The following is a 24,673-nucleotide window of genomic DNA, read 5'->3' on the forward strand; positions in this document are numbered from 1 at the left end:
TGTGAGAGGAAATACTCAGAGGTATTAAAGGATGACTCCACCCTCCACCATCTCCCCAGGGGCCACAACAAAGGAGAGATGCCAGAGAAAAACAAAGAGAACACACACAAAAAATCAACCATTTGTCTCTGACTTCCTAAAAATGATCTCAAAACCAAAGCTGAGACAAGAGACTTTTGATTTCCAAGAACCGGGTTTGCTGTAACTCAAATGGCCAAAGGCTGGAAGAAGCAGAGTGAGATCAGAAAGAGAGCTAGTTAGACCCTGGCCTCACACACCTTGGACACTCACATCCAGTACTGATCACAGTTGGGGCTACAAAAGGAAGGCGAACAGGCAGAGGCCGGTGAGTCCCTAGGCAACGTTCTGCTCACCACAGCTTTTGGGTCTCCAAACTCAGCTCTGGGGCCTGGGCAGGAAGAGGCACTCCTGAAACCCCAGACAGCTGGAGGTCCCGCAGCAAAGAGGACCTGTGTCTTTCTACCAATATGAAGCCCATTTTGAGGTAAGTCTCACAAAGATGTCCTCTGCGTGCAAGAGAAATGGCTGCTGGGCAGATCCAAGGACAGACGGCTTGAGAGAGCAAACTCAACGCAGTCTTTCTTGACACCAGAAGGTCACAGAAGTTATGTGTGGCCCTGAAGGGGGCCAAGGAGGGGCAGTGAGAGGATGAGTAAACTCAGAAGAGTAGGCTTAGAAGAAAGAGGACTCGGGGGACTTCCCTGGTGGCACAGTGGTTGGGAATCCGCCTGCCAATGCGGGGGACATGGGTTCCAGCCCTGGTCTGGGAGGATCCCACATGCCACGGAGCAGCTAAGCCTATGCGCCACAACTACTGAGCCTGTGCTCTAGAGCCCAAGAGCCACAACTACTGAGCCCGTGTGCCACAACTACTGAAGCCCATGCACCTAGAGCCGCAGCTAGAGAAAGTCCGCATGCAGCAACGAAGACCCAATGCAGCCAAAAATAAATAAATTAAAAAAAAAAAGATTTAAAAAAAAAAAAAAGAAAGAGGACTCGGTATGAGTGAGCAGAGGTCACGGGCAGGATCTTAAACATCTCTCCTTGGCTGCACTCAGGATGAAACATTGCTGGACAACTAATTAAAAACTGCAAAGCCCCACAGAGGTAGATTCCAAAGAAAGAGACACACCAGGAGCCACCTGACACCAATATGGTAGCTCATAAGCCCTCATCCCACCCCTACTTCCTAGAATTTAGATATAATCCCGACTTGACAGAATTGACCTGGAAATGACTTCACTAATGTTTGTATTAACCAGAAGGAACCACGGTTCAAAATAGAGGTAAGGTTGAAGGTAAAATGTCATCATCAACAACAGTAATGTCACATTTTTGACACATCTGCATCTGTGAGACTGTCAAATGTCATTTCTGTAATAGGCACAGACACAAGCCGGCTCCGGATACCGTTCAGAGCCACGGTGTGTCTCATGGATGGCGTCTGCCCGTAGACGCCACTCCCACCGCAGCTTCAGAGAGGGGCGGCTGCCAGGTAAGGGGGTGTGGACTGGTGGGCACTCCTCCTCCGCCTTTCACCCAACAGCCAAGTGGCCAGATGAAAGCTGCCCTTCATTTCACCTCCAACCCCTCTTGCGTATCCATCCCCTCCTCACCCCAACTGCCACAACCTCAGTGCAGCGCTCACTGCCTGGCGCAAACTATCGCGAGAGCTGCGTGGAAACAATCGTCAAATTAAAGGAAAAAGTCAGCCTTCCCTTGACTGATTCTGTCCAGGTAAAATGTTCCTCATTTAAAAGTTTCATTTCACATAATGACCCTAGGGATCTATCAGTGCCCTCACTGCCCGTAATATGCCCTTATCCCCCAGGGAAACACTGATCAAATCCGTATTAAATAGTGAAGCATCCTATCCTGAGAGAGGATTATACTCTCCTTCATTAGGATGTTGTTGGATATGTAATAAATGAACTACATTCAGTCTTATCACCAACAGGTAGTTCCTGCTTCCCCTCATGCTTATGTAAAATATTTGCTTTACGTCACAGCAGAAATTGGGTCTTTAACGAAAAAGGACGATCTCAGAGCCTCATGGAAAGAAGTGTACCAAGTTTGATGGATACTTTAAATAACAGATGCCTTGTTACAGGCTTCCAAGGTGATATTTCTTAGATAATTGCCAGATGATACCAGAGACAGAGTGTGGAGTTCCAGGACTCTGATGACTTCATAAAAGCAGACAGTTGACCCAAGAGCCAGTGGAACAAAAAATAATTAGACAGGACTGCAGGAACTAATGACGGAAACATAATTTTGATCACTGGTTTGAGAATATTGCTGGTATTCTTTTTTATTGTTCTCATTTCTGATAGGCATATAATGAAGTCTTTGCTTTCTTCCTGACCTATCTCTCACTACTAACTTAGTGGTCTGTGCTCTTACAAACATTTGGAAATGAAACCCTTTCAAGTGGCAATCTTGTTCTCACTAACCTCTCAGAATTCTGGAACGACACTTTTTTTCTGAGTCTTTTTACTTTCAATGCCAATGTAGTTACTCTTGCACAGGCTCGATAAGAATTTGTTCTAGTTTTCACCAGTAAGTAACTGAACAAATAGATGGTACAGCCAAGGCCATACCTGGAGAGTCATATTTGAGAGTGAATCTCATTTAATCAGATGTGACAAACCCACCATGAAGAAACAAGGGTTGTACTTTGTTTAAAGAACCATGAAGCCCTCCCAGAAAACTACAGGCAAAATGGTAGAAATGGCTTTCTTGGATTGGTTTCCTTGTCTCAGAATAGAAGACTAAATGAAAGCAGTAAAGAATATACTTGGAATAAGAGAGGCTATTGAGACTTCCTAAGAAGATTCTTAAGAAATCTCCAGGGCTTCCCTGGTGGCGCAGTGGTTGAGAGTCCGCCTGCCGATGCAGGGGACACGGGTTCGTGCCCCGGTCCAGGAAGTTCCCACATGCCGCGGAGCGGCTGGGCCCGTGAGCCATGGCCACTGAGCCTGCACATCCGGAGCCTGTGCTCCGCAACGGGAGAGGCTGCAACAGTGAGAGCCCTGCGTACCGCAAAAAAAGAAATCTCCAGACAGAAGTTAATTTCGTGAGCTTTGTAGTTGCTTACCACAGCACGGCTTTAGGTTTTCTGACCAAAGTACAAGGAGGCTTGTGTAGATTAGTTAACATTTCTTCTTTTAAAAAAATTAATTAATTAATTTTTATTTTTTTGGCTGTGTTGGGTCTTTGTTGCTGTGCACAGGCTTTCTCTAGTTGTGGCGAGTGGGGGCTATTCTTCGTTGCGGTGCATGGGCTTCTCATTGCGGTGGCTTCTCTTGTTGCAGAGCACGGGCTCTAGGTGCACAGGCTTCAGTAGTTGTGGCTCGTGGGCTCTACAGTGCAGGCTCAGTAGTTGTGGCGCACGGGCTTAGTTGCTCCACGGCATGTGGGATCCTCCTGGACCAGGGCTCAACCCCGTGTCCCCTGCATTGGCAGGCGGATTCTTAACCACTGCACCACCAGGGAAGTCCCTAGTTAACATTTCTTCCTAGAGTTATATAGATGATCAGTCCAAAATGCAATGAGATCAGCTTTCTGGTAACCAAGAGTAATCTATGGAGATTATTTGTGACCCCAGTGCTTTACAGTTTACAATGTCCTTCCACATCCTGGGTTAAACCTCCCAAAGTTCAACACAACATTCCAGCAATCACCATGAACAAATTTACACTTGAACATCTCCATCTATGTGCCTTGGAAAAGACAAAACAGCTTAGGAAGAGGTAAGTGGATGAACACTTACACCCTATTCATTCTCCTCCATCGCAAATACCTGCAGGCTTTAGAAGACACGCGTGTGCACGCACGCACACACACACACTCACACACCGATGTCCAACATTTTCCATGGGACAGCCCCCTACAGCTGAGAAAGTCCAGCTCCACAGAAGGCCAACGCAAACTTCTATCTTGGGTCTCATTACGGAAGGCTTGTAGGGGGCTGAGACCAGTAGGCCAACATTACTTTCCCCATCATGAAAACATCCAGATAAGCCCGACCTCTGCCGCCCCTGTCGGCCATGGAAGAGAAACCGCAGCGCCTGCGGAGTTCTTCTTCTTCCATCTACCCCCTGGCTCTGTGTCGCATGCCAGGCAGAGGCAGAACATATTAGTAGAGAACTGCTTTTGCACGGGGATACTGTCCATCATCGTGACATCTCTGCACTCTATGTTTTGAACTCTGGCCTTTCAAAGGATTTAGAGATTAGAGTTCAAGGATGTCCAAGGCGCACCCCAGGGCAGGCCTGGTCTTAACGCTGAAATCCTGCCCTTCCTACACCATAGCCAATTTGACCTCTGGAAGAACCTAGTGCATATCTTGGTCTAACAGAATTATTTTCAAAGACTCTCAGCTCTTCTTTTTCTATTTAATGGCAGCTGAAGGCGGTTCAGTTTGGCGTCCCTAAACGACTAGGGTACTTGCCGAGCGTAACGGTCTCCCCAGCCCGAGCTAGAATGCCTCTGTTAAGGGCTTAGGGCCAGGTTCCTGGCATCTGGGGAGGGAGGACCTTGGCCATGTCAGGCCGCCCTGACCACACGGCCCCCCTTCGGGGGGTGTCCTGCGATGCCCACTCACCATTCTTCTCTGCCTTGTGTTTTGGTGGCTTGGGCTCCGGGAGACACGGACAGGGCCCGTCGCAGAGGGTGGTGAGACTTTTGCCAGTAGAACAAGCATGGAACTCCAACTTGCACTGCAAAAGACAGACAGAACAAGCCTTAAGAATACTGTCATGTAGACCCCTCCCCCGCTTCCTTAGGAGACCGCCAGTGCCCTTCTAACCACAGTTAGGCTCACAGAAGCAAAGACAGAGAGAAGAGGAGTTCATCTCTGTTAAAGGTCTGAATTACAGGATGCTAACTAAGAAATGGCCTTCTATGTTTCCCCAGATGCACAGAACAACATCTAAAAACACTGCACAGGGAGGCTTAGTTTAGTAAGTGGTAAACTCAACCGTCATTGTTTATGCAAGTATCAGGATGAAACTTAACATCTGTGGAGTCCCAGAGGGTCCACAAAGACAAAAGGCTGCTCCAACTCGTTCCCTTACCCCCACTAGGGAGGCTCTGCCAGTGTAGCCCTCCTAGTCACGCTCAGCTGCTCACCCGCTCACCCTCTTCCTGGGGAGGAAGGGTAACAATCTACGTAGTAAGTGTGGATGGTGTGTGAGGCCCAGCCCTTTCCCCGGGAGCAAGCGAGGGGTGCATGCTTTGGCCTCAACCATCCAAAACCCAAGCTTGACACAGTCTTTCCCCCCAGAGGATGCCTGTGGTTGTCTAAGTAGCCTGGGACTGGGTGGAAACGTCCACTGAATCCTAGGATTCAAAATTAGAAGCCCCAAAGCCATACAACGTCCTGTCAACCCCTTCATATTTTGGCCGCTGTCTCCAGTTCTTTACCCTTAAGTCTCAACTGATTCGGAACCCAAGCAGGAGAGAAGGAGGTTCTTTACAGATGCAAAAGACCACAACGATTAACAGCATTTTATTATTACTACATTATGGAATAAGAAATGGAGACTCAGAGGCTAAATAACTTGTGAAAGCTCAGGACATGCACAATCCAGGATTCCAAACCCCCTCTGACCGACTCCAGGGCCAAGCACTTAACCGTCCCCATCACTGTGTCTGTCATGTGGAGGGACTGAGAGAACAGATGGCCTGCACTGGACTCCGCGTGTGGCTAATTATGCGGCTGGGCTACTGGCCTGGGTCGGAGTTGTCTGAGAGTTCCCTCCCTTTTTGACCTGCAAAATTCTCTAGATCAAGGCCTGTGTGCAATCAATCAGGCTTCTGCAAAGGCCCACGGGCCCAGAACCACACTGGTATCTGCTGAAGGTTCAAAGGAAGGGGAGACGGGCAGAAGGGACGGAGCACCCACAGTGCGTGCAGCTCTTATCAGGTGCCACGCGGAACCTTTCAAAGGGAAGAAAAGGGGAGATATGGTCCTTGCCCTCGGAAAGCACAAATGCATGCCTTTGAAAAGGCCGCCAGCATTTGCAAAGCAACACATGAGTGCAGATGAAACCCGGCTCCTTGTGAGACGACGGGGTATTCAGTCCCCACACTGATTACACCCCGAGCATAGGGAGAGCGGGCTTTCAACCTACACATGCTGGAGTCACTCGTGTAATTCCTACCGTTGGCCACGCAGTCGCCTGCGACCCTTGCAGAGAGAGCACGGCAGATGAGCCAACGGGGAGCTGGCTTCCTCTTGATGCAAAACTCCCTTTTGTGCACACTGCTGGGTGTCTGGTGTGGCCCAGTGTGGAGGCAGGCGTGCTGGGGGCCGTATGAAAGGAAGCCACGGCCCAGACCGCCAACGTCGATTGACGGACGTAGTGAGGAAACAAAAAATGTGTGACCACGTGGATGTGACGATGAGGAGAGGAGGGATATGTGTGTATGTAGGGATGCAGCACAAAAGAGACCCCAGGTATGGGCCATACCTGCAGATGGTCCAAATGGACAGAAGATGCACCAGGGAGAACGCTGGAAGGCGGCAGGTGGGTCCCCAGTGTAAGAAGCTTCTTTTCAACTAGGACAGCCTGTGTGCACGTGCCCGGGGCTAGAGGGGAGACTACTGCTACTGGCCCCGCCCCGCACCCCCCCCCCCCCCCCCCCCCGCGCTAGCTCTCTGGAACAATCCTCAGGTTCAGGCTAGTGATTCTCATACTATTTTCTCAACAGACTCCCTAAAGCTAATTTAGAGGGGGAAATACACTTTGTTTTTTACATGTCAACTTATTTTATGAAGTCAAAATTAGTACACAGACTTGCTCTAAAGCCTTATCATACTGTGACTGCAATTGCCTGCTCGTATCTGTGATAGACAGTAATCCTCTTCCCAAACGTTCTCTGGCCTCCCCGGAAGAGGAATCTACACTCTGCTCAGGGCCGTGTGTCATGAGATCTGATGTCCCCTCTGGGGTGACAGCAGTCTTGACCACATGACTCGCTCTGGCCAGCAGATGGTTAGTAGGAATGATCCAAGCCAGGTTTGTGTGACATTTGAAAACCCACTGCTTGGTTTTCCCCTCTTGCTTTTTCCCTCTGTTATGGAAATGGCACATGTCCCATAAGGGCCGCTCCTTCTGCCTGGGACCCAGACGGCAGAGGACACGGAACAGAGCTGAAGCGAACCCACAGCCAGCATGCAACATGAACAAGGAACTGATGCTTGCTGTCACAAGCCACTGATGTTTGGGGATCCCTTGCTACCACAGCATACTTTTTAGCAAAAGGTGACTTCCGTCTAGACCCTAAAGTACTTAATGGCAGGGAAAAGTCTTAGTCGCGGTCTTATCCCTGGCATGACATGATACACATATAGCCCTGGCACACAGTAGGTGTGCAGTCAATAGCTGATGAATGATAAAGGCAGGAGGATGGGGTCCCTGTTCACTCTGCAGCTCTGAACCTCTGTTCCGGCCACCAGGAGACACCAGTCTGCCTGCGCAAGGAGCGTAGGTGCCAGAGCTCAACGTGTGAGATGCTCGTCGTGAACCATCCTTGACTCACAGCACTCCCTGGTCCTGTCTCTGAGCTCCACATTTAATGCTCTGCCTTTCAGCCTCCCCGCTCGCCCGAGTCTATCACTGGAGTCAGAATCCAGCCCATCTGCTTCCCAGGTACCCAGAACAACCGCCTCTTGGGTGGCCTCGCCTGGCCTAGGGACCCCTGCACACTGTGATTCTAGTAACACAGCTTCCGTGGCTGGCCCCGGCCCCGCTCCTGCACAGTCGCTGTCTCAGTCTGTGGCGGCCCCGGCCCCTCTCCTGCACAGTCGCTGTCTCAGTCTGTGGCGGCAGCCAGGCCTCTTCCTGACTCCAGGAAGGGGCCACCAGAGAAAACAATATTTAGCTGCAGTGGTGAAAATGCATGTTTCAAGGACACAGATCTGCCTTTTATCTTCCAGAACAATATGTGGTATTTAAATGAAGCTCAAAAGGCTATAATTTCATTTTTTTATAAAACTCAAAATGTGCTCTTTAGAGATAAACACATATGTGGTAAAAGCTACTTTAAAGAAGCCGGGGGTGGGGGGGGGGGCGTTGACAGACACCATCAAGATAGAGGTCACCTCCAGAGAGGAGGCAGGGGACGGCGTCATACAGGGGCCCACAGAGGCATGGTGAAAATTGGGAAGGGTTTATTTCATAAGTTGGGTGTTAGATTCTGAGGCTCTTGTTTTGTTAGTAGCTTTGGCAACATATGAATAACACATATATGTTTACGTGTCAAGTACTTTATGATCAAACATAAAACACAGTTTATAGGCTTCTATCCAGGTAAGGACCAATTATCACCACATCTCCCGAGGAAGCTGGTTAGGAGGAGTGAGAGCACGTGTGTGGGGCGCCCCTGGGAAGGGTGACGAACCCTGAATATCTCTGGGCAGAGGCATCTAAGGGCCTACAACCCAGGCATCTCACACATGTTCCCTTCCTACAGCTCTTCTCCAAGTCGCACCGGTGGAGTTACCTACCAGTCTCTTACCCCATCCCCTCTTCCCCAGGTCCTTGCTGGGCAAGAACAGATACAGAAGCCAAAAGGTGGTCACTGCACCAGCTTTATCCAGAGAGGACACAAAACCCTCACAGTACAGGGCTTCCCATTAGACCGGGCTGTACAGCGTGCCTTGGACCTTCACACCTCCAACTGCCTCTCCCAACCTGCAGGGAATGGAGGCCTAGGAAAGCCCTGGTCCACTTACCGCCAATTACAGGCAGAGACAACACACAGACCTGGGTGGACCTGGCAGAAGTGTGCCCGGGTCTGTGCACACAGAGATTTTGGAAACATAAGGCAGGTATGCTACCCCTTGAGTACAGACCCGCCAAGAGAATGGGAGCCAAGAGAAAAAGAGGTGCCCACGTTACCTGGCCAACGCAGGGATGCTGCTCCTGGCTGTGACTATGAACCTGATCTAAGAGATGCCGGGCTCCCACCCAACAGGACACAGGCAGCTTTCCTGGGAACGGGGCAGTGGGGAGCAGAGAGCAAGGGAGTGAAAGGGTCCTCCCAGGGAGATATGGGGAGGGAGAAATAAGCGTCCCCCAACACCACAGGAACATCACTAGCTCCCGCCCTACCTCAGGACCAAATGACAAGCCTTCAGAACTCCCACACCTTCACCCTCACAGTGTTCTCAGAACAGGAGTTGAAAACTGGCAAAATTATGGATGGTGATTTCTTGGCATTTAGGACTTGCTCAGAGAGCATGTGTCTGCTTCCTCCACGTGTGCCCTGCAGGTCCTGAGGTTCCAGGTAGCTGGCACCCCACCCTGCCCTGCCCCACCTGGGCTTGTTGTCCTGCATCAGAACAGGGTCTGCAGAGCTCCAAGTTAAACAGAGTGGCCTGTGAGCCTACCTCTTAAAGAGTCTGTAGCCTGGAGGTGGACTCTCAAAACAAACTGAAAAATGACATTCTTGGGAAGTGACGCCCGTAACTCCTCATTTTAGGAAAAAAATTGGGGTTGGGGGATAGAGGAGGAACAAACAGGTACAAACAAAGTATATGGGTTTGGAGTGGAGAGCCATTCAATCTACCAAGTTCACAAAGAGCCAAAGGCAGAGGTGCTCCCTGGAGCTTGTCCATCACAAGCAGAAAGAGTCACAGCTCACTAAATGTAGAGTTACCACCAGAAGGTCACCGTGGCCCACGGGGGAGAACCCTTCTAGCCCTGGCCAACACTGGAAGCTGGTCTAAGAGATGAATCACTACTGTTCTGCCCACCTGCTCACCCTCTGGGAGGGAAAGATTTACACCTTGTGCTATGGGTTGAATTACATCCCTCATGTTGGAGTCCTAACCCTCAGTATCTCAGAGTGTGGCCTATCTAGAAATAGGGTCTTGACAGAGATAATCATGTTAAAATGAAGTCATCAGAGAGGCCTCAAATCCAATATGACTGGCATGCTTATAAGAAGGGGAAATTTGGACACAGAGACAGACACACACAGAGGGAAGATGATGTGAAAAGTCATGGGGGGAAGAGGACCATCCACGAGAAATGTCTGAGGCTGCCAGAAGCTGGAAGAAGCAAGAGACAGCTTCTCCCTGGCAGTCCCAGAAGGAACCAACCTTGCCCACACCTTCATTTCGGATTTATACCTCTGGGACTGTGAGATGATGAACCTCTGCTGTTTAAACCACCCAACTCACGGTACTTTGTTACAGCAGCCCTAGCAAACTAATACACCTTCTATTTTTAAAAAGAGAGTCTCTAAGGGATGGATCACCTTGTCTTAGGTTCATAAAGCACAGATCTTGCGCCAAGATGGCTCCATTCTCGTAAAAAGAAAGAAGATAACATGAAACGGCAGCCTCAGGATACGGGGCAGCTGGACATGAAGAACTTGGCCAACGTATAGGCTGAGACTCATGCCCAGAAGAGAGGAAATATGAAAAACTCAAGGCTTTATATTGATTTTATGATAAAGCAGTTAAATAAATAATTAGCCAGAACTATTGAAAGGAGGAGAGTTGAAGAAGTGGGAAATAAGTTAAGGACTTTACACACAGTACTGGAACCCATATTCATATAAACGCAAATATAAAAATAAATACAAACCGCTGAAGCTTCTAGACCCCTTGACCTCCTGGGACAGAAATGCCTTCCCCAATCATCACAGAAACAGAGGAGACAGAAGAGCCAGAGATTTCACAAATTGGCAGAAATATTCAAAATGTTGACCTACTTAAAAATAAACGGCCAGCAGATTTTCCAACCAATCTTCCATCTCGCATAACACGCCAACACGTTGGAACGAGCGAATGTTTGCCCGCGAATGGCCAGTAAATCTCTCTCCTCTGTGATTTGTAAAGCAAAGCTAATAACCTCTCTCTGGGTCAGTGCTCACGCAGGTCTCTGCTGCTCACATTCTCCACCGCACCGCGCTTTTCCTGTTGCCTCGCCCCCTTTGGGTATTATTTTTAACATTTTATTTAAATTGCTTTCTCCGCTGTATTTCATCAACCGCTCGTCTATTTTTAAACCAGACTGTTGACAGTTCACAGTTGACAATTTTGTTCACAGTTGATGAATTCTGATTTGTTTTTATTCCCCAAAAATCATGTCAAGGAAGGTGGAGGCGGCAGGGGGCAGCTAATTTCCCGACTCTGCAGGCTTTCACAACTGGGCGCCTAGCTAGCGGTTGCTGACGGCACACGTTATCCTGGGGCTGAGGAACAGCTGTCCTGTCTACCCAGGGCTGGAAGGTCTCTGCGGTCATCTGGAGGGAGCAGCGAGGAAAAACAAGGGAAGGGGCTCTGGTCTCGTTCAGAGCTTTACCAAACATGCCTACATGTGTGTGTTCCTTCTTGCATTCAACAAATATTTATGGGCCTATGGTAAGCCAGTGTCCATTCTAGGCTCTGAACCAATGGGACAAGGGGCCTGTTCTTATGAAGTGTATGGGGCAGGTGCTGATGAGGGCTGTGGAGGATACACCATGGACAGTAAGAGACAGAGAGTAATGGGGAGGGGCTGGTACATTATATGGGTGACCAGGAAATCTTCTGACCAGATGACGTCTGGGCAGGGAACAGAATAAAATGAGCCATATGGCTATTGGGAGAAGGGGGTTCCAGGCAAAGGGAAGTGCAAAGGCCCTGAGGTGGAGGATGCTGACTGCACTTGAGAAATAGCCAGGAAGCCAGTGAAGCTGGAGAGGAGTGAGCAGTGAGGAGAGTGGAAGGGACCAGCTCAACTGGGCTGATGGTGGGCCTTCTCAAGAAGGCTTGTGTGTGTCGGGGCTCAGCCTTTAGATCTCATTCTGTCTCTGTCTCTCTCTCTCATACATGCACACACACTCCTTCTCACATTCTCTCTCTCACACACACTTTCCTTCTCTGAATTAAGAGTTCCAAAGAAGGTAGAACCTTAAACTTTAAAACCAAGTTGCTAAAAATGTGAAAGAAAAGCTCTTCTTTACAGAAGAATGCCAGCTAAATAAATTTAGAAGGAATACTGGAATTAGAAAATTATTATTTTGCTACCCGCCCCCCCACAACGTAATAATTGAGTCAGGAAGGAATCATTTGATGTTTACTAAAAATATTGGGTGAAAGTCACTGGGGAATAGGACATTCACACAGTCTCCAAGTGTCACCCCATAGAATACCTAATTAAAAGAGGAAATGTACATTTTTCAATAAACATTTGGCAGTCACCTCTTAACAAAGGGACAAAGGGGCCGATTTAGTGCCACCAGCAGTGGGACCACCTGGCATGTCCCTCCTGATGTGCCTCAAAAGGAAGTAATAACAGTGCCTTTGAAGTTCCAGTGCCCAAAATCCTTAACTTGGATCTATTCATGACAAACCAAATCCAAAATTGAGGCTATTTTATAAGATGACTGCCTAAACGCTCAAAAAACGAAACAAACAAAAAACCCCTGAAGTGAGTAGGTCCTTGTTCTAGAAGAAATTAAACAGTTGAAACAAAAGCAATGAGTGAGACTTGGTTGGTTCTTGAATAATAATAATAATTATACAAAGCTATAAAAGGCATTCTGGGAAAATGTTGTGATTGTAACACGGATTATATGTTAGGATGCTGAATTATTGCTCTCGTAGGTGTAATAATACCTACTAAGGGCCTCGTATAGGAAAATGCCTGTTAATTTTCTTAGGGGTGAGATGTCACGAAGTCTACAAATTACTTCTAAATGGTCCAGGGGGAAATTGCACATGTGTACAGAGAGAGGAAATGGGGCAAAATGTTAATAACTGTCAAACCTTGGCAATGGGTATACACTATTCATCCCAACATTCTTTAAACTCTTCCATATGTTTCATAATTATTAAACCAATCGCTAGGGGAAAGTAAACGTTGCTTTGCCCGGCGGTGCTAGAATTCTTCGCAGAAACCACTCCTATCTCCTCCCCTGAACTGCTCCCTCCCTCAGTACTGCGCTGAGTTTTTCTCCTTCGCCTGCGCAGTAGGGGGCGAGCTCTGGGCGGGGCCGGGGGGGGGGGGTTGGGGGGGCGGGGCAGAGAGGATCCTGCACCACCGCCTACAGGACCTGCCTGGGGTTGCAAAGAACAGGCCTTCAACAGGGATTGGTGAGACCAAGGATGGATTGAGGTTTTCCTAAAGCACACATTCTCTTCACTGATGTACACAGGCACCAGTACAGTGAGAAGACTCGACACAGGCACCATGAATTGCAGCATCTGAGGTCTTGCAAAGACTCTCTTTCATGTTGCAGATGGGGAAACTGAGGCTGGAAGAAGTCATGCATCTCGTGGGAGGTCATTCTCTTACACGTAGCTTTCCTCACCTGCTCCCGACCTGGCTCATCTTGTCAACGAGTTAGCAAACCCTTTTGAGCAAATGAGGATTCCTGTAAAGAATGTCCCAGGTCTGTTTTAAGGGGCAAGGCTGAATAAAGCTCCTTTAACTCGCATAACAAAGCCAGTGGAAGGTCCTGCACGGAAACGCCAAAGGGACAAGATACCCTGAGGGGGCCTGAGAAAAAGATGCCCTCTCCACAAAGGCCTGAGAAAAAGATACCCTCTCCCTAAAGGCAGCCAACTCCTATAGCCTTTGACTTGGGGAGCCCTCCAGGGGCTGCATCCCACCTCCCTGACCAGACCCTGGTGAGGCGAGTGCCCCCCGCAGGTGTCACCTGTGTCAGTCCCACCTCACACGCCCTCAGCCTCATCTCCACTACTCCCTGCCCCTGGTCCACGCTTTTTGCTCCCAGACATCACACCTCTGGGGCTTCGCGGCCTCACCTCCACTGCTTCTCCCCTCTGAGTCATTCTCCTGATGTCTGCTCTGCGTGGGATCCTCTTAAGGCTAGATACTATTTAAAAATTTCAAATTTCTTTGGGATTTTTCCTCTATCTGGGATTTGGGGAAGACAGTGCAGATGAGGAAGGAGTTGGAGTTCCCAGGCCCGGCTTCCTGTCCACTTCGTGGGAGATACCTGGGAGGAAGGACCGCCAGGTATGCACCAAAAGAGATGGGACCACACACAGCCTGGCCAAGCATGGCCCGGAAGCAGCAGGGAGCCCCAGACCCATAGGGGCCCTGGAGACAGGGACGGTTAAGGGCCCCTCCCTGCATGCCCTCATCTTCTTGAGGCCTTTGCTCAAATGTCACCCTCTCACTGAAGCCTTCTCTCAGTACCCTTTTAAAACGACAACCTGGCATTCTGATCCCCTAACATTGTTCTACTTTGCCTTTTTAAAATAGGAAATCTATCATCTTGTAAATACACTGCTTAAATTACTCATTTGCTGCTTTCTGTTTGTCTTGCTAGAATGTGAGTTCCATGAGGACAGGGATCTTTGATTTATTCATTGTTATGTCCAAAGCTCCCGGAACAGCACCTGGCACATAGTAGGTGCTCAATGAAAATAAGCTGAGTAAAGGAATGAGGGAACAAAAGCAAGAGCCTCTGTGTAGAGGTGAGGGGCAGAGCAGCACCTCCACCCCACCTAGCGTCTGACTCCGAGTAAGAGCTCAGACCCTTGACAGGATCCAGGAAGGAGGCAAAACTCATAAAACTACTGAGGTCAGGTTTCCCCCCAGCCCTGTAGGAAAGGGGCTCCAAGTAGAAATGAAACCGGTTTAATAAAAAAGAAGAGGCATGCCACTCCCAACACCTAAGCATGAGAGCAGAGACTCAGACCTTCCCTCTTGCTTGCCGGGCTCCACGCCCCCTCCAGGCAGGCCTCCGTGGGCTCCTGCCTGAGTGCCCAGTGTCCATAGGACTGCATCCTGAAGGAAATGTGGCCCTGCGTCTCAGCCCCAGCACACAGCAAGTACTTACGACGGACCTGCTGATTTATGTGACGCACCTCACATAACACTGGGTGAGAGCTGGTGCTGGTTTTATAGACGAAAACACTGCAAGCTTGAGAAAGCAAACGATGGCCTCAAGGTCACAAAGCTGTTGATGGCAGCTTCACTTCGAATCCAGATCATTCCACCTCCCCCTAGTCCACTGCTGCGTGTGGTGCCTCACAGACTCCTCCACTGCCAGGGGTCTGGCCAAGCCTTGCCAGGTATCCCAGGAGGGCTGGATGAAGAGGGAGAGGTCAAGAGGAGGGGAATGATCCAGAGCTGGGGAGATGCAGGAAGGAGGCTGCCACGACGCTGAGCTCTAGTGGGGAAATGAACCGCTGGCCACATCTCCCTAAATCATGCCAAACGGAACCCTTGCTTGTCAGCTGCACTACTGATAGTGATGTTATTCAAAGTCACTTTGAATTATTGTAATTAGCTAAGGGAGCTCACAGAAGTCAAGCTGGTTAGCCAACAGAACTGGACAAGAAGATGTGGGCATCTTTCCTTTGCGTTCTGGAAGCTGAAAGCACCCAGACTTACCTCCCCTGCAGGACTAAGGGCCTGAAGCTATTCCAGGCTAACAGAGTAACTGTCGGAGCACACAGGGCCTCTCCCCAGCAAAGCGCTTTCAGAGGCTGGCAGTCCAGAGTGGCCCAGCCGGGGCCTCAAGCAAGCGATTAGGCCTCTGAACTTGACTCCCACCTGGCGGGACGCTCCTTGAGAGTAAGAACTGGACGCTGCTTGTACTCACACCCCCCCAGGGCCAGACAGAAGCCTGACACTTGGAAAGTGGGTGGAAAAGGCTTGCTGAAATAGTGAACTAATCATCTTCCCAGGAACCCTAGGAGGTCAGGGACCACCATTCCCATCTTACAGATGACGAGAAACACAGGTCAGGAAGGAGATGACACAAATCAGAATGAAAGGGGAGAGGAAGAAAAGACGACAGTGGAGAAGGCACGGCAGAAGGAGACGCAGGAAGCACACTGAGGAGAAATACAAGGAAGAGGATGGGGGCAATGCTGCAAGCGTAGGAGAAGCAGAAACATCCTGGGAGGTGCGAGGGGCGGGCGAGAGCAGGGGCCCGTTCAGGCATCTCAGGCGGGCTCAGGCAGCTCCAGGAGAAAGGAAGAGGGCGTTCCGAGGTGCTGGCACCTGCTTAAAATAAAATGTTTCCACTGCTAGAAATGCCCTTGGGATGCCTGTCTCTCCCTCTGTCCCGGCTTCCTTGGAGGCCCTGCCTATTCTCAGCCACCATTCCCACTCGAGTGGCCCTGACACCTCTGGGGCAGAGTCTCCCACACAGGACTCACAGGAGGCGGCAGGCAAGTCGAGTCGAGGTGGCACCTGATTTCTCCGAAACTCTCACCTCTGCAGCTGTGATGACAGAAGGCCACAGGCTTCTGCCCCCTGCCCCGCCTGCAGCTCTCAGGGTTAACCAGAAGGAAACCTGACACTCGGGCTCTGACTGCTTACTAGAGGCAAGAACCGAGAACCAGAGCACTGTGCGTAACATGTCCAAGCCTCCCCTCCCTATCACTAAACAAAAGGAATCCTCCTCCCGCAGCTGTCAGGAGAGTGCAAAGGACAGCTCAGGGATCCCCTGCGCAGCAGGCAGCTCGTCCTCCCAGCCCTGCCTTGCAGGTTCTGTCAAATGCAAATATGTTTGTGATGCCCCACCCATGCACACCCATTCCTTGTTCCCTGTCATCCTCAGATGGAAATAAAGATTTGAGCCCAGCAGGAAAGGGCCCCTCCTTCTCGACACCTTGCTCTGTCCGCAGCCCCCCACAGAGCCTGTAGCAGGTGTCCCCAAAGGCTCCTAGCCCCTGTGCCCGCCTCAACCCCAACGCCGGCCCGGCCCTCTACTGCCATGACTGCTTTCTTGCCGGTTTCTCTCATGAGCTCCATAAACTGGAGGTTTTCATGCACTTGTTTAGCCCCAGTGCCCAGCAGACCATCTAAGAAATAGTAGGTGCTAAATTTAACAGTGGATGGACAAATAGCTGCTTGGACAGATGAATGGATGGATGGTGGTCCCACCCACCTCACTGCCCGCTGAGCGATTCCACATGGCCCTGGGTCATCGTGTCCAGTCAAGCTGCCCAAACGATGTCATCTCTCACCGCACAACTCCAGGCCTTGATGCTCCTTGGCCCCGTGAATGACATCTGGGCTCTCAGAGTCTACCAGATGCAAAGCTTGGACAGTCCTCTCTACTACCCAGTGTGATTCTCCCTGCTTACTGGGGACTCAGACCGAAGACCCCCAAATGCTGACATTTTCCCCACAGGCCCGGGTTAAACTCAAGCCCTTCTTTCTGAGGCCGGTCACCTCTGGTCCTGATGTTGCTTCTCCAGCAACAGTGCCCCATTCCTTCAACATCTGTTCTCCACCCCACTCCCCAGTCCTTGCGTCACTTGGACGTTCCTCTCACCCGAACTCCTTCACCTTTGGCTTCCCAGCCTCCCCGCTCAGACTAGAGCTCCCCGAACACATCCCAGCCTCTCGTGCTCCAGCAGAAACCCTGCTCCAGGCACATTTCCAGCCTCCACGACCCAACCTCCAGGCCCCCGGACTGCTCCTCTTCTTGCCTCTGTCTCTCTAATGAGTTCTCCCCGTTTGTCATTTAGCTGCTGGACTGCAGGGCTTCTCTGTAATACACCAGAGCATCCTTCAGAGTAAAGCTACGAACACAAAGTATATTTGTATCCTGCACAACGCCGGTAGAAAGGGATTATAAAGTCTTAATAATATATATAATGTTCACTGCAGCTAGTCACGGAACCCCAGGCTTTGGGCTACAAGCTTTACCTACAATTCCTTCTTTCATTTTCACCCCAGCGCCTACGAGGTAAGAACTATTATAATAGCCATATAGGCTCAGAAATGTTGTTTGCCCAGGGAAAGCCAGCTCTAAGTTGCAGAGCCAGAATTCAAGCCCAGGCCATCTGACTCTAAAGACTGTGTTCTTAAGAGTTTAATTACATGGTCTTATGTCTAGGCGTTTAGCAAGTTCAGTGCTGAGCTCACTACGGTCCATCTCGTCAGCCCACTCGTGGTGCCTGCAGGAACCACTGTCAGTCACACATCTGGGAGGCACTCTCTGTGAACGGTACCAAGGCAGCACATCTTCAGGGTTACAGTGTTCTGCATCTGAAAAGGCAAACAGGTGGTGTCCCTCCAAAGTATGTCTGCAGGGCTCTTGTCATGATCCCACTGGACCCTGGGCTCCAGGAGGGCAGGGATCTTCGACCTTATCTTCCCTGCTGCATCTCAGGCACCTAAAGGTGTGCCCAGTACATACTAGGAACGCTTATTTGTTCAATGAAGGAAGAAATGAATGACAACAGATAACAAGCACCTCCTCCGCCTCCCACAAGCCCCGCCAGACCTTTATTACCAAAGAAGAAATGAGTTTCTCAGAAAAATGAGGGAAGAAAACCACAGACAGCGGAAGTGGCTACAGCAGAGAGAGCACTTCGCAGTCAGCAAAAGACGGGGAGGACCATGTCACCCATGAGAAGGAAGGTCAGAGTGAGAAGTGTGTATCAGACCCACAGCCTCTGCCGCCCAGCGAAGGCCTCTTCTGTGGCTTTAAACTAATTTTCTCCTGTTCTGAACTCCTGAGAATGCAGGCTTCGTAGGGACTTAATCGTTTGGGGCTCAGAAAACGGTGAAGTCACCTTTCTGCTCTGGTCCCCGCAGCAGGAGGACGTGTGGTCTCCTGCCCCAGAGCATCTCTGAGGGGCAGTCCCAGGGCGCCTGCTACACGTTATCTTTATTTCTGTGTCATCACGAACACACTGTAGAGACAGGTTTCTGAAGCAATGACTTCTCATAGGGCCTCTTCCTAAAAACCCCTCCCCTCACTTAGAAACAGAGACTTCACAGATGAGGGAGAAGAAATACAGACGGAGAAAGAGAAGCAGCAGATTTCTAGAGTGATAAAGCACCCAGGTCGCATCCCCAGCAGCCCCTGACATTTTTTTTTTTAATTTATTTATTTTGGCTGTGTTGGGTCTTTGTTGCTGCGTGAACTTTCTTCTAGTTGCGGCGAGCGGGGGCTACTATTCATTGCTGAGCGTGGGCTTCTCATTGCGGTGGCTTCTCTCGTTGCAGAGCACGGTCTCTAGGAACGTAGGCTTCAGTAGTTGTGGCACACGGGCTCAGTAGTTGTGGCTCGCGGGCTCTAGAGCGCAGGCTCAGTAGCTGTGGCTCACGGGCTTAGTTGCTCCGCGGCACGTGGGAGCTTCCCGGACCAGGGCTCGAACCCGTGTCCCCTGCATTGGCAGGCGGATTATTAACCACTGTGCCACCAGGGAAACCTGCCCCTGACATTCTAAAGAATGAGAAAACAGATGCCAGCTAAGCATATCCGCCAACTCCTTTCCCAAAGCTAACACTTGCCAAGGTCGAAAAAAGCCATTAACATCTCACGGTGGCCTCACATAAGATTACCATCACCAGCCATTCAGCCTCACTTTACATCTGCTCTTTAGCCCAATTTCTTTCTCCCTCCCCCTTTGCTTGCTGGAAAAAATAAACCCCAAATGCCTTTCTGAATAAAACCTGCATATGTTCGTAAGAGCCAACAAAACAAAGCTATAGATAAAGGTGACCAAAAATGCCAAAGCAGACTTCGACCAAGTGCAAAAGATTAAGGTGATATTTTTAAAATGAAACAGTAACTTAAACTCTGAATTACTGCCTGATTTTACTGCTTAGAGATGAAAGATCCTGCAGTGCTGAACAAAAAAGCCGTGTAACTCCAAGAGGATTTTCTTTGCTCAGTATCACCTCTGTGAGAAATACATTTAAGTAATAAAACACCCTTGCAAGAGTGCATTCTCTGAAACTGGTGAGGGCTGGACAAAGTCTGTCATTTTCCCTTTCTTTTGATTACACAGTTTTCCCCCAACAAGTCTCATCTCGTTTCTCCAAAACCTGAGAAAAGGGGATCCAGTCAGACCAGGAGCCTCCATGAGGCGACCCTTGCCCCCATCCTGCCCTGTGAGGCAGGCACGAGCTGATGATTCCTACTGCTCATCCCATGGCCACAAATGTCCAAGTCCCATCAGTCATGGGGACCCCCTCTCCTTCTGTACTTTTTCTTGAGGCTGCAGATCCTGAGATGGCCATGACAACACAGGCAAACTTACAAGGGGAGGTGAGGTGTAGGCATCTGATACTGAAATGTAGGTACCTGCCTAATTCCTTGGGCTATACAAAGAGGGGCAGATCTGAAGGTAGAAGGTCAGCCCTGGGGACAAAGGGAGCAGAGAGATGCCTGGCACTTACAGAAAGCACAGTCTTGTGATGAGGTGCCAGGACCCAACCAGGCAAGGGGGACGGTCATGTAGGTAGATCCAAGGGGTGAGCAACTGACACGGATCCAGGCAGGAGGGGCAGGAATAGGGACCCAGCTATAAGGAGGCGGGCTTGGAAGCAAGAAGCCATTGCAAGTCCTCGTGAAGACGGCAGGGTATGGTGAGTTTAGATGAGGATGCGTGACAGTTATCCAGGTGCTGAGGGAATGGCGCGCGGGAGAAGCAGCTGGTACAGCTTTGGAGGGGCAATCAGCCTTAGATCCCCCCAGCCCCGGCTGTGTGTCCTCGGGCATGGAATGGGGCCAAGAAGCGCCCGGAGTCTGGGCTGGGCCTCAAGTCTACAGAGGCCTGAGCAAAGCGGTGCAGCGTCCAAGATCTGGGAACTCATCACACACTCAGTCCTCAGCTCCAGGCTTCACACAAGCCTTTCCTTCCCCTGACTGCAGTTAGAAAGTTCACCCTAGTCTTCTCCCACCACTGCCAAGTTTCTACTTGCATATTTTGATGTCCATACAGAACCTGTGTTAATCAGGCCAAAATTCATTAACAAAGGCCAACTGTGACCTCCAGGAAGCTAGCTGCTCTCCATCTAGTATAATTTGTGTGTCATACAGCCGAGGGATTTTTCAAACATTGTAACACCGAGCTCCAGGGGGGACCCCCGCGAAACAAATCGGGACAGCTCCCATTGTAGTAGGCTCCCTCCCATTTCGAGGAATTCTGCACCGCCAAACGATAAGGAGCACTCCCATTGTGGCACCATCATCATGTCATTGTCACAGATAATTAAGCTCATCAATTATCTCCTTCCCTCTGCTGCCTTAGGATGATGCACTTGTGAGGCTCCCAGGAAGCCCATCTATCAGCCACTCAAACCCTCAGGAACTGCGCTGCTGGCTTCCCAGAAGAGCTGACTGGTTACAGCAGAAGCTCTAGAATGAACCACTCTGGCTTCCAATCCTCTCTGGCTCTAGAGCTACGGGAAAATTAATGAACCCTCTTGTGGCTTATTTTCCTAATACGTAAAATGGGGGTAATAATCATACGTGCCTCAGTGGGCTGCCCTTCTCCATTCTTTCAACTAAAGTTCGTCGGGCACCTACTGTGTGCTTGGCAGTGTTCTAGGTGCCAGGGATACAGCAGGGAACAAAACAGGCACAGCTGCTGTCCTCTCAAAGCTTACATTCTAGAGTAGGAAGCCACATACTAGAAATAATTAATATGAAATGAAAGAATGCATATAAAATATAAAGTGCTCAGCCCAATGCCAGACACAGAGCGTGGGCTCACACTGAAACACTGGCTACATCTGGGTACACATCTCCCCTGCCATGCCTGCCCACAGAACCTCGTGGGGCTTGCATCTCTCCAGTGTGACAGGGGTGAACAATGATACAGTAAGAATCCTACCGCGGTCAGGAGTGAGGCAGTGTCGTGGAGAGGAAGGAATTTGGAGGCAGACAAACTCGGACTCAAATCCCAGCTCTCACTTCCTCAGCCCACAACCTTGAGCATGTCACTTAACCCTCCGAGGCTCAGTTTCTGCCTCTGTGAAGTGGGGGTGACAGTGGCACCTGCCCCCCGGCCTTGTGAGAGGATCGGCCAGGGCTACGGTCAGGGCTCAGCCCAGTGCCTGGCACCGGGTCAGTGCTCACCCCCTCTGCCATCCCCGCCCCACCCCGTGTGGATGCGAGCAGCTGCAGCTGCTACGCTGCCCCCGTTCCACTGCTGAGAATGCGCCCAGGGTGCCTGAATCACTTCACTTTGTCATCCATAAGAATGCCATAAATTCCATCCCCGCCAGATGGCTTTGCCCCCTTCTACTTGTAACAACAGCTCTGAGCGCACAGGTGCGCCTCAAAGCTACAGAGGGGCCTGGGGACTGTGAAGCGGGGGCAGCACACGGCTCCCCGTTCAACCTGGAGCCTCAGCAGATGACCACTCTCCTCTCCCCGCCAGGCTGCGAGCTCCTGCAGGGCAGTGGCCTGAGCATCCCTCTCGGTGCCTGGATGTGGCAGGGGCACGGAAAATACCTGAGGGCTGAAAGCAGCTGGAGCAGAAGCAGTCCAGGGGGACAAAGGAGAAACCACTGTCAGAGGGGGACTTGCCACTCCAATTCCCCCACAGTAAGTCCTCTGTAAGAAGCACTAGTGCAAACGAACATTCTGCTCCAGACTCTGTAGGGCCACAGAGGAGAAAGTTGTATCGCGGGTCCCTAAACCTCAAGCAAGAGAAAATCTCTTAGATTCTTCGGTCTCCTCCAGAAGTTCGTCTTCAGCTGCCACGGACCCAGTCTCTGCTTCCGCTTTCCAGGCCAGCCCCCAATCCACTGGTTTCTCGTATTCATATCCCGCTAAGGAAGCAAAGAGCCCATTTAGTGACCCACCATCTGCAGAAGGCAGGGGATTTAGACAAAGCCCATAACTGTCCGCAATCACACAAATATTCTGCATTTCCGATCATTCTAATCAGAACAGAGCAGTAAAACTGGTGTTAAGAAAAATCAAATTTCCTTGTGTCTAGAAGACAATCAAATATGTAATTCTAACAGAAGGGACCTTCGGCATCCAAAGTGACAAAGCACAAAAGGAGGTCACACGTTGGAGGGTTCCGCACCCCCGAGACCGTCCAGAACTGCCCGCATGTGACCCTCAGCCCCGCCCCCTACACACCCACAGGGCAGGCGACCAAGGACAGCACCTGTGAAGCGGACCTAATGGTAGCTGTCAGAAAGAACCCAGAAGTTACTAAAAAGGAAAAAACAAGATTTAAATTTAGGGCCGTGACAAACCACAGCTCTGAGGCATTTGGGAGGCAAGAGCAGGAAAGTGACATTTCCCCAAGCAGAAGCTCAGCTCCAGCAAGACGATCCCACTCGCCATCTGTAACGGGTGTCAAACTGCTTTCCCTCCTGGCTTTCCCACCCCAGAAGGAGGGAGGGGGCTGCTGACAGACAGGGCAGGGAGAGGTGGTCTTAGAGAGAGAGGTCAGGGTCTGAGCGAACACTAAGAGCACCTCTGCTGTCTACACTGGGGAGGAAGAACCTTGCCTTTCACATGGGAGCAAAGAAAGACAAAGCCAGGTGCATACCCATACAGAAGAAATGGCCCCCTTCATTGCTGCTCAGCCATGACGAAAGTGGATGTCCAATGATGAGGACAATGGCAGAAACATGAAGACAGTAACTGCTGGAAGTAGAGCTTTGCACCCACGAGCTCATTTGAACCTCACCATAAACCTCCAAGGTAAGCATGCTTGGTTCTTAAAATATCTGCCGGTCTGATGAGTGAAAAATTGCATCTCACGATTGTTTCACCAACGTAAACCCCTCCCTTCCTGTTTCCACAGGGTAGTGCCATTCAGGGCTGGGGGCAAGGGCTCCACAGTCAGACAGCCCTCGCCCTAATCCCAGTTCAGCCACGCTCCAGTTAAGTCCAGTTCTCCCATCTGCAGGCAACGATGTACCTGCTTCAAAGGGTGCTCACTTTGAGGCAAATGAAATAAAAATGCTCACAGAACGTTTAGCACAGGAACTCCTCATCTGGACTTCTTCCCTTTTCCTCACCAAGAAGGCCTCTGCATCTTCCTGTCCCGCTCCCTAGGTTAACCTGTTTCCCAGCAGCTGATGACACCTGAGCCCCACTAAGGACCCAGAGAAGATCCCCCTGACCCCGACTCCTTCCTTCTGCTCCGCCATCCCTCCCCACAAGCCATACTGTCCCACCACAAGGTGTCTTGTTAGGGACAAAATAAGCCACCCCAAAGGTTCTAGGATGTCAAGGGCTCATCGTCCCTCAATCCACCCCCACCTAAGTGCAGAAACTGAGCAAGGACACTAACAGCGCCTCTGGCAACATTAGCTTTCTCTCAGAGACGAGGAAATTGACACTCAGAGATCATGTGATCCGTCCGAGGTCACCAGGAGAATATGAAGTAAAGCTGAGACTTGACTTATGTTTCCTAAGTCCTCATCAGATACTCTTATTATGTAACAAGTTGTCATTTCCCCAGCAGCTGGGGAAGTCCTTGCAGGTATTTGCTGAAATGAATTGAATCAAAACAATAAGGATACACCAGGAAAAGCTTCCTAAAGAGAATGATGAAGACAGCGGTGCACAGCCTGCTCTTCTTTCCCTCCCAACTGATGAACTGCAGCAGGACCAGAGGGCAGAAGGGTCACTGAGCGACCTCCTTTCTTAAGGTGACAGCCGCACCCACAGGTTGCATCTAAAAGGGCTGAGGGCTAGAGGTCTCCACCCCTCGGACCTCTGCTCTGCCCAAGAGGCCCAGGGCAGGTCAGGTGTGTCCTGGATGCATGAATTCAGACAAGTCACCTCAGCTCTTTGAGCTTCCACACCTTCTTCTGGAAGACAGGGATAGTACCACTGACCTTTTTGGGTTATGTACTAAGTGAGATAATACAGGTCAAGTTCTTGGTATGGCACAACATTCAATAAACAGTAGCTATTTTATCTCCATCATCATCGT

General features: G+C 50.3%; 1 protein-coding gene across 4 annotated transcripts in view; it reads right to left on the reverse strand.

The window, feature by feature from the left end:
- Positions 1 to 24,673, reverse strand: part of SPOCK1 (SPARC (osteonectin), cwcv and kazal like domains proteoglycan 1) — a 557,294-nt gene that overhangs the window by 88,402 nt on the left and 444,219 nt on the right. For all 4 annotated transcript variants that reach the window (XM_067731822.1, XM_067731821.1, XM_067731823.1 and 1 more), the window contains one exon: positions 4,628 to 4,742. In XM_067731822.1, the coding sequence (XP_067587923.1) occupies positions 4,628 to 4,742 (115 nt within the window). The remainder of the gene's footprint in view (positions 1 to 4,627; positions 4,743 to 24,673) is intronic.

This window comes from Pseudorca crassidens, chromosome 3, assembly GCF_039906515.1.
Source record: "Pseudorca crassidens isolate mPseCra1 chromosome 3, mPseCra1.hap1, whole genome shotgun sequence".
NCBI lineage: Eukaryota > Metazoa > Chordata > Mammalia > Artiodactyla > Delphinidae > Pseudorca > Pseudorca crassidens.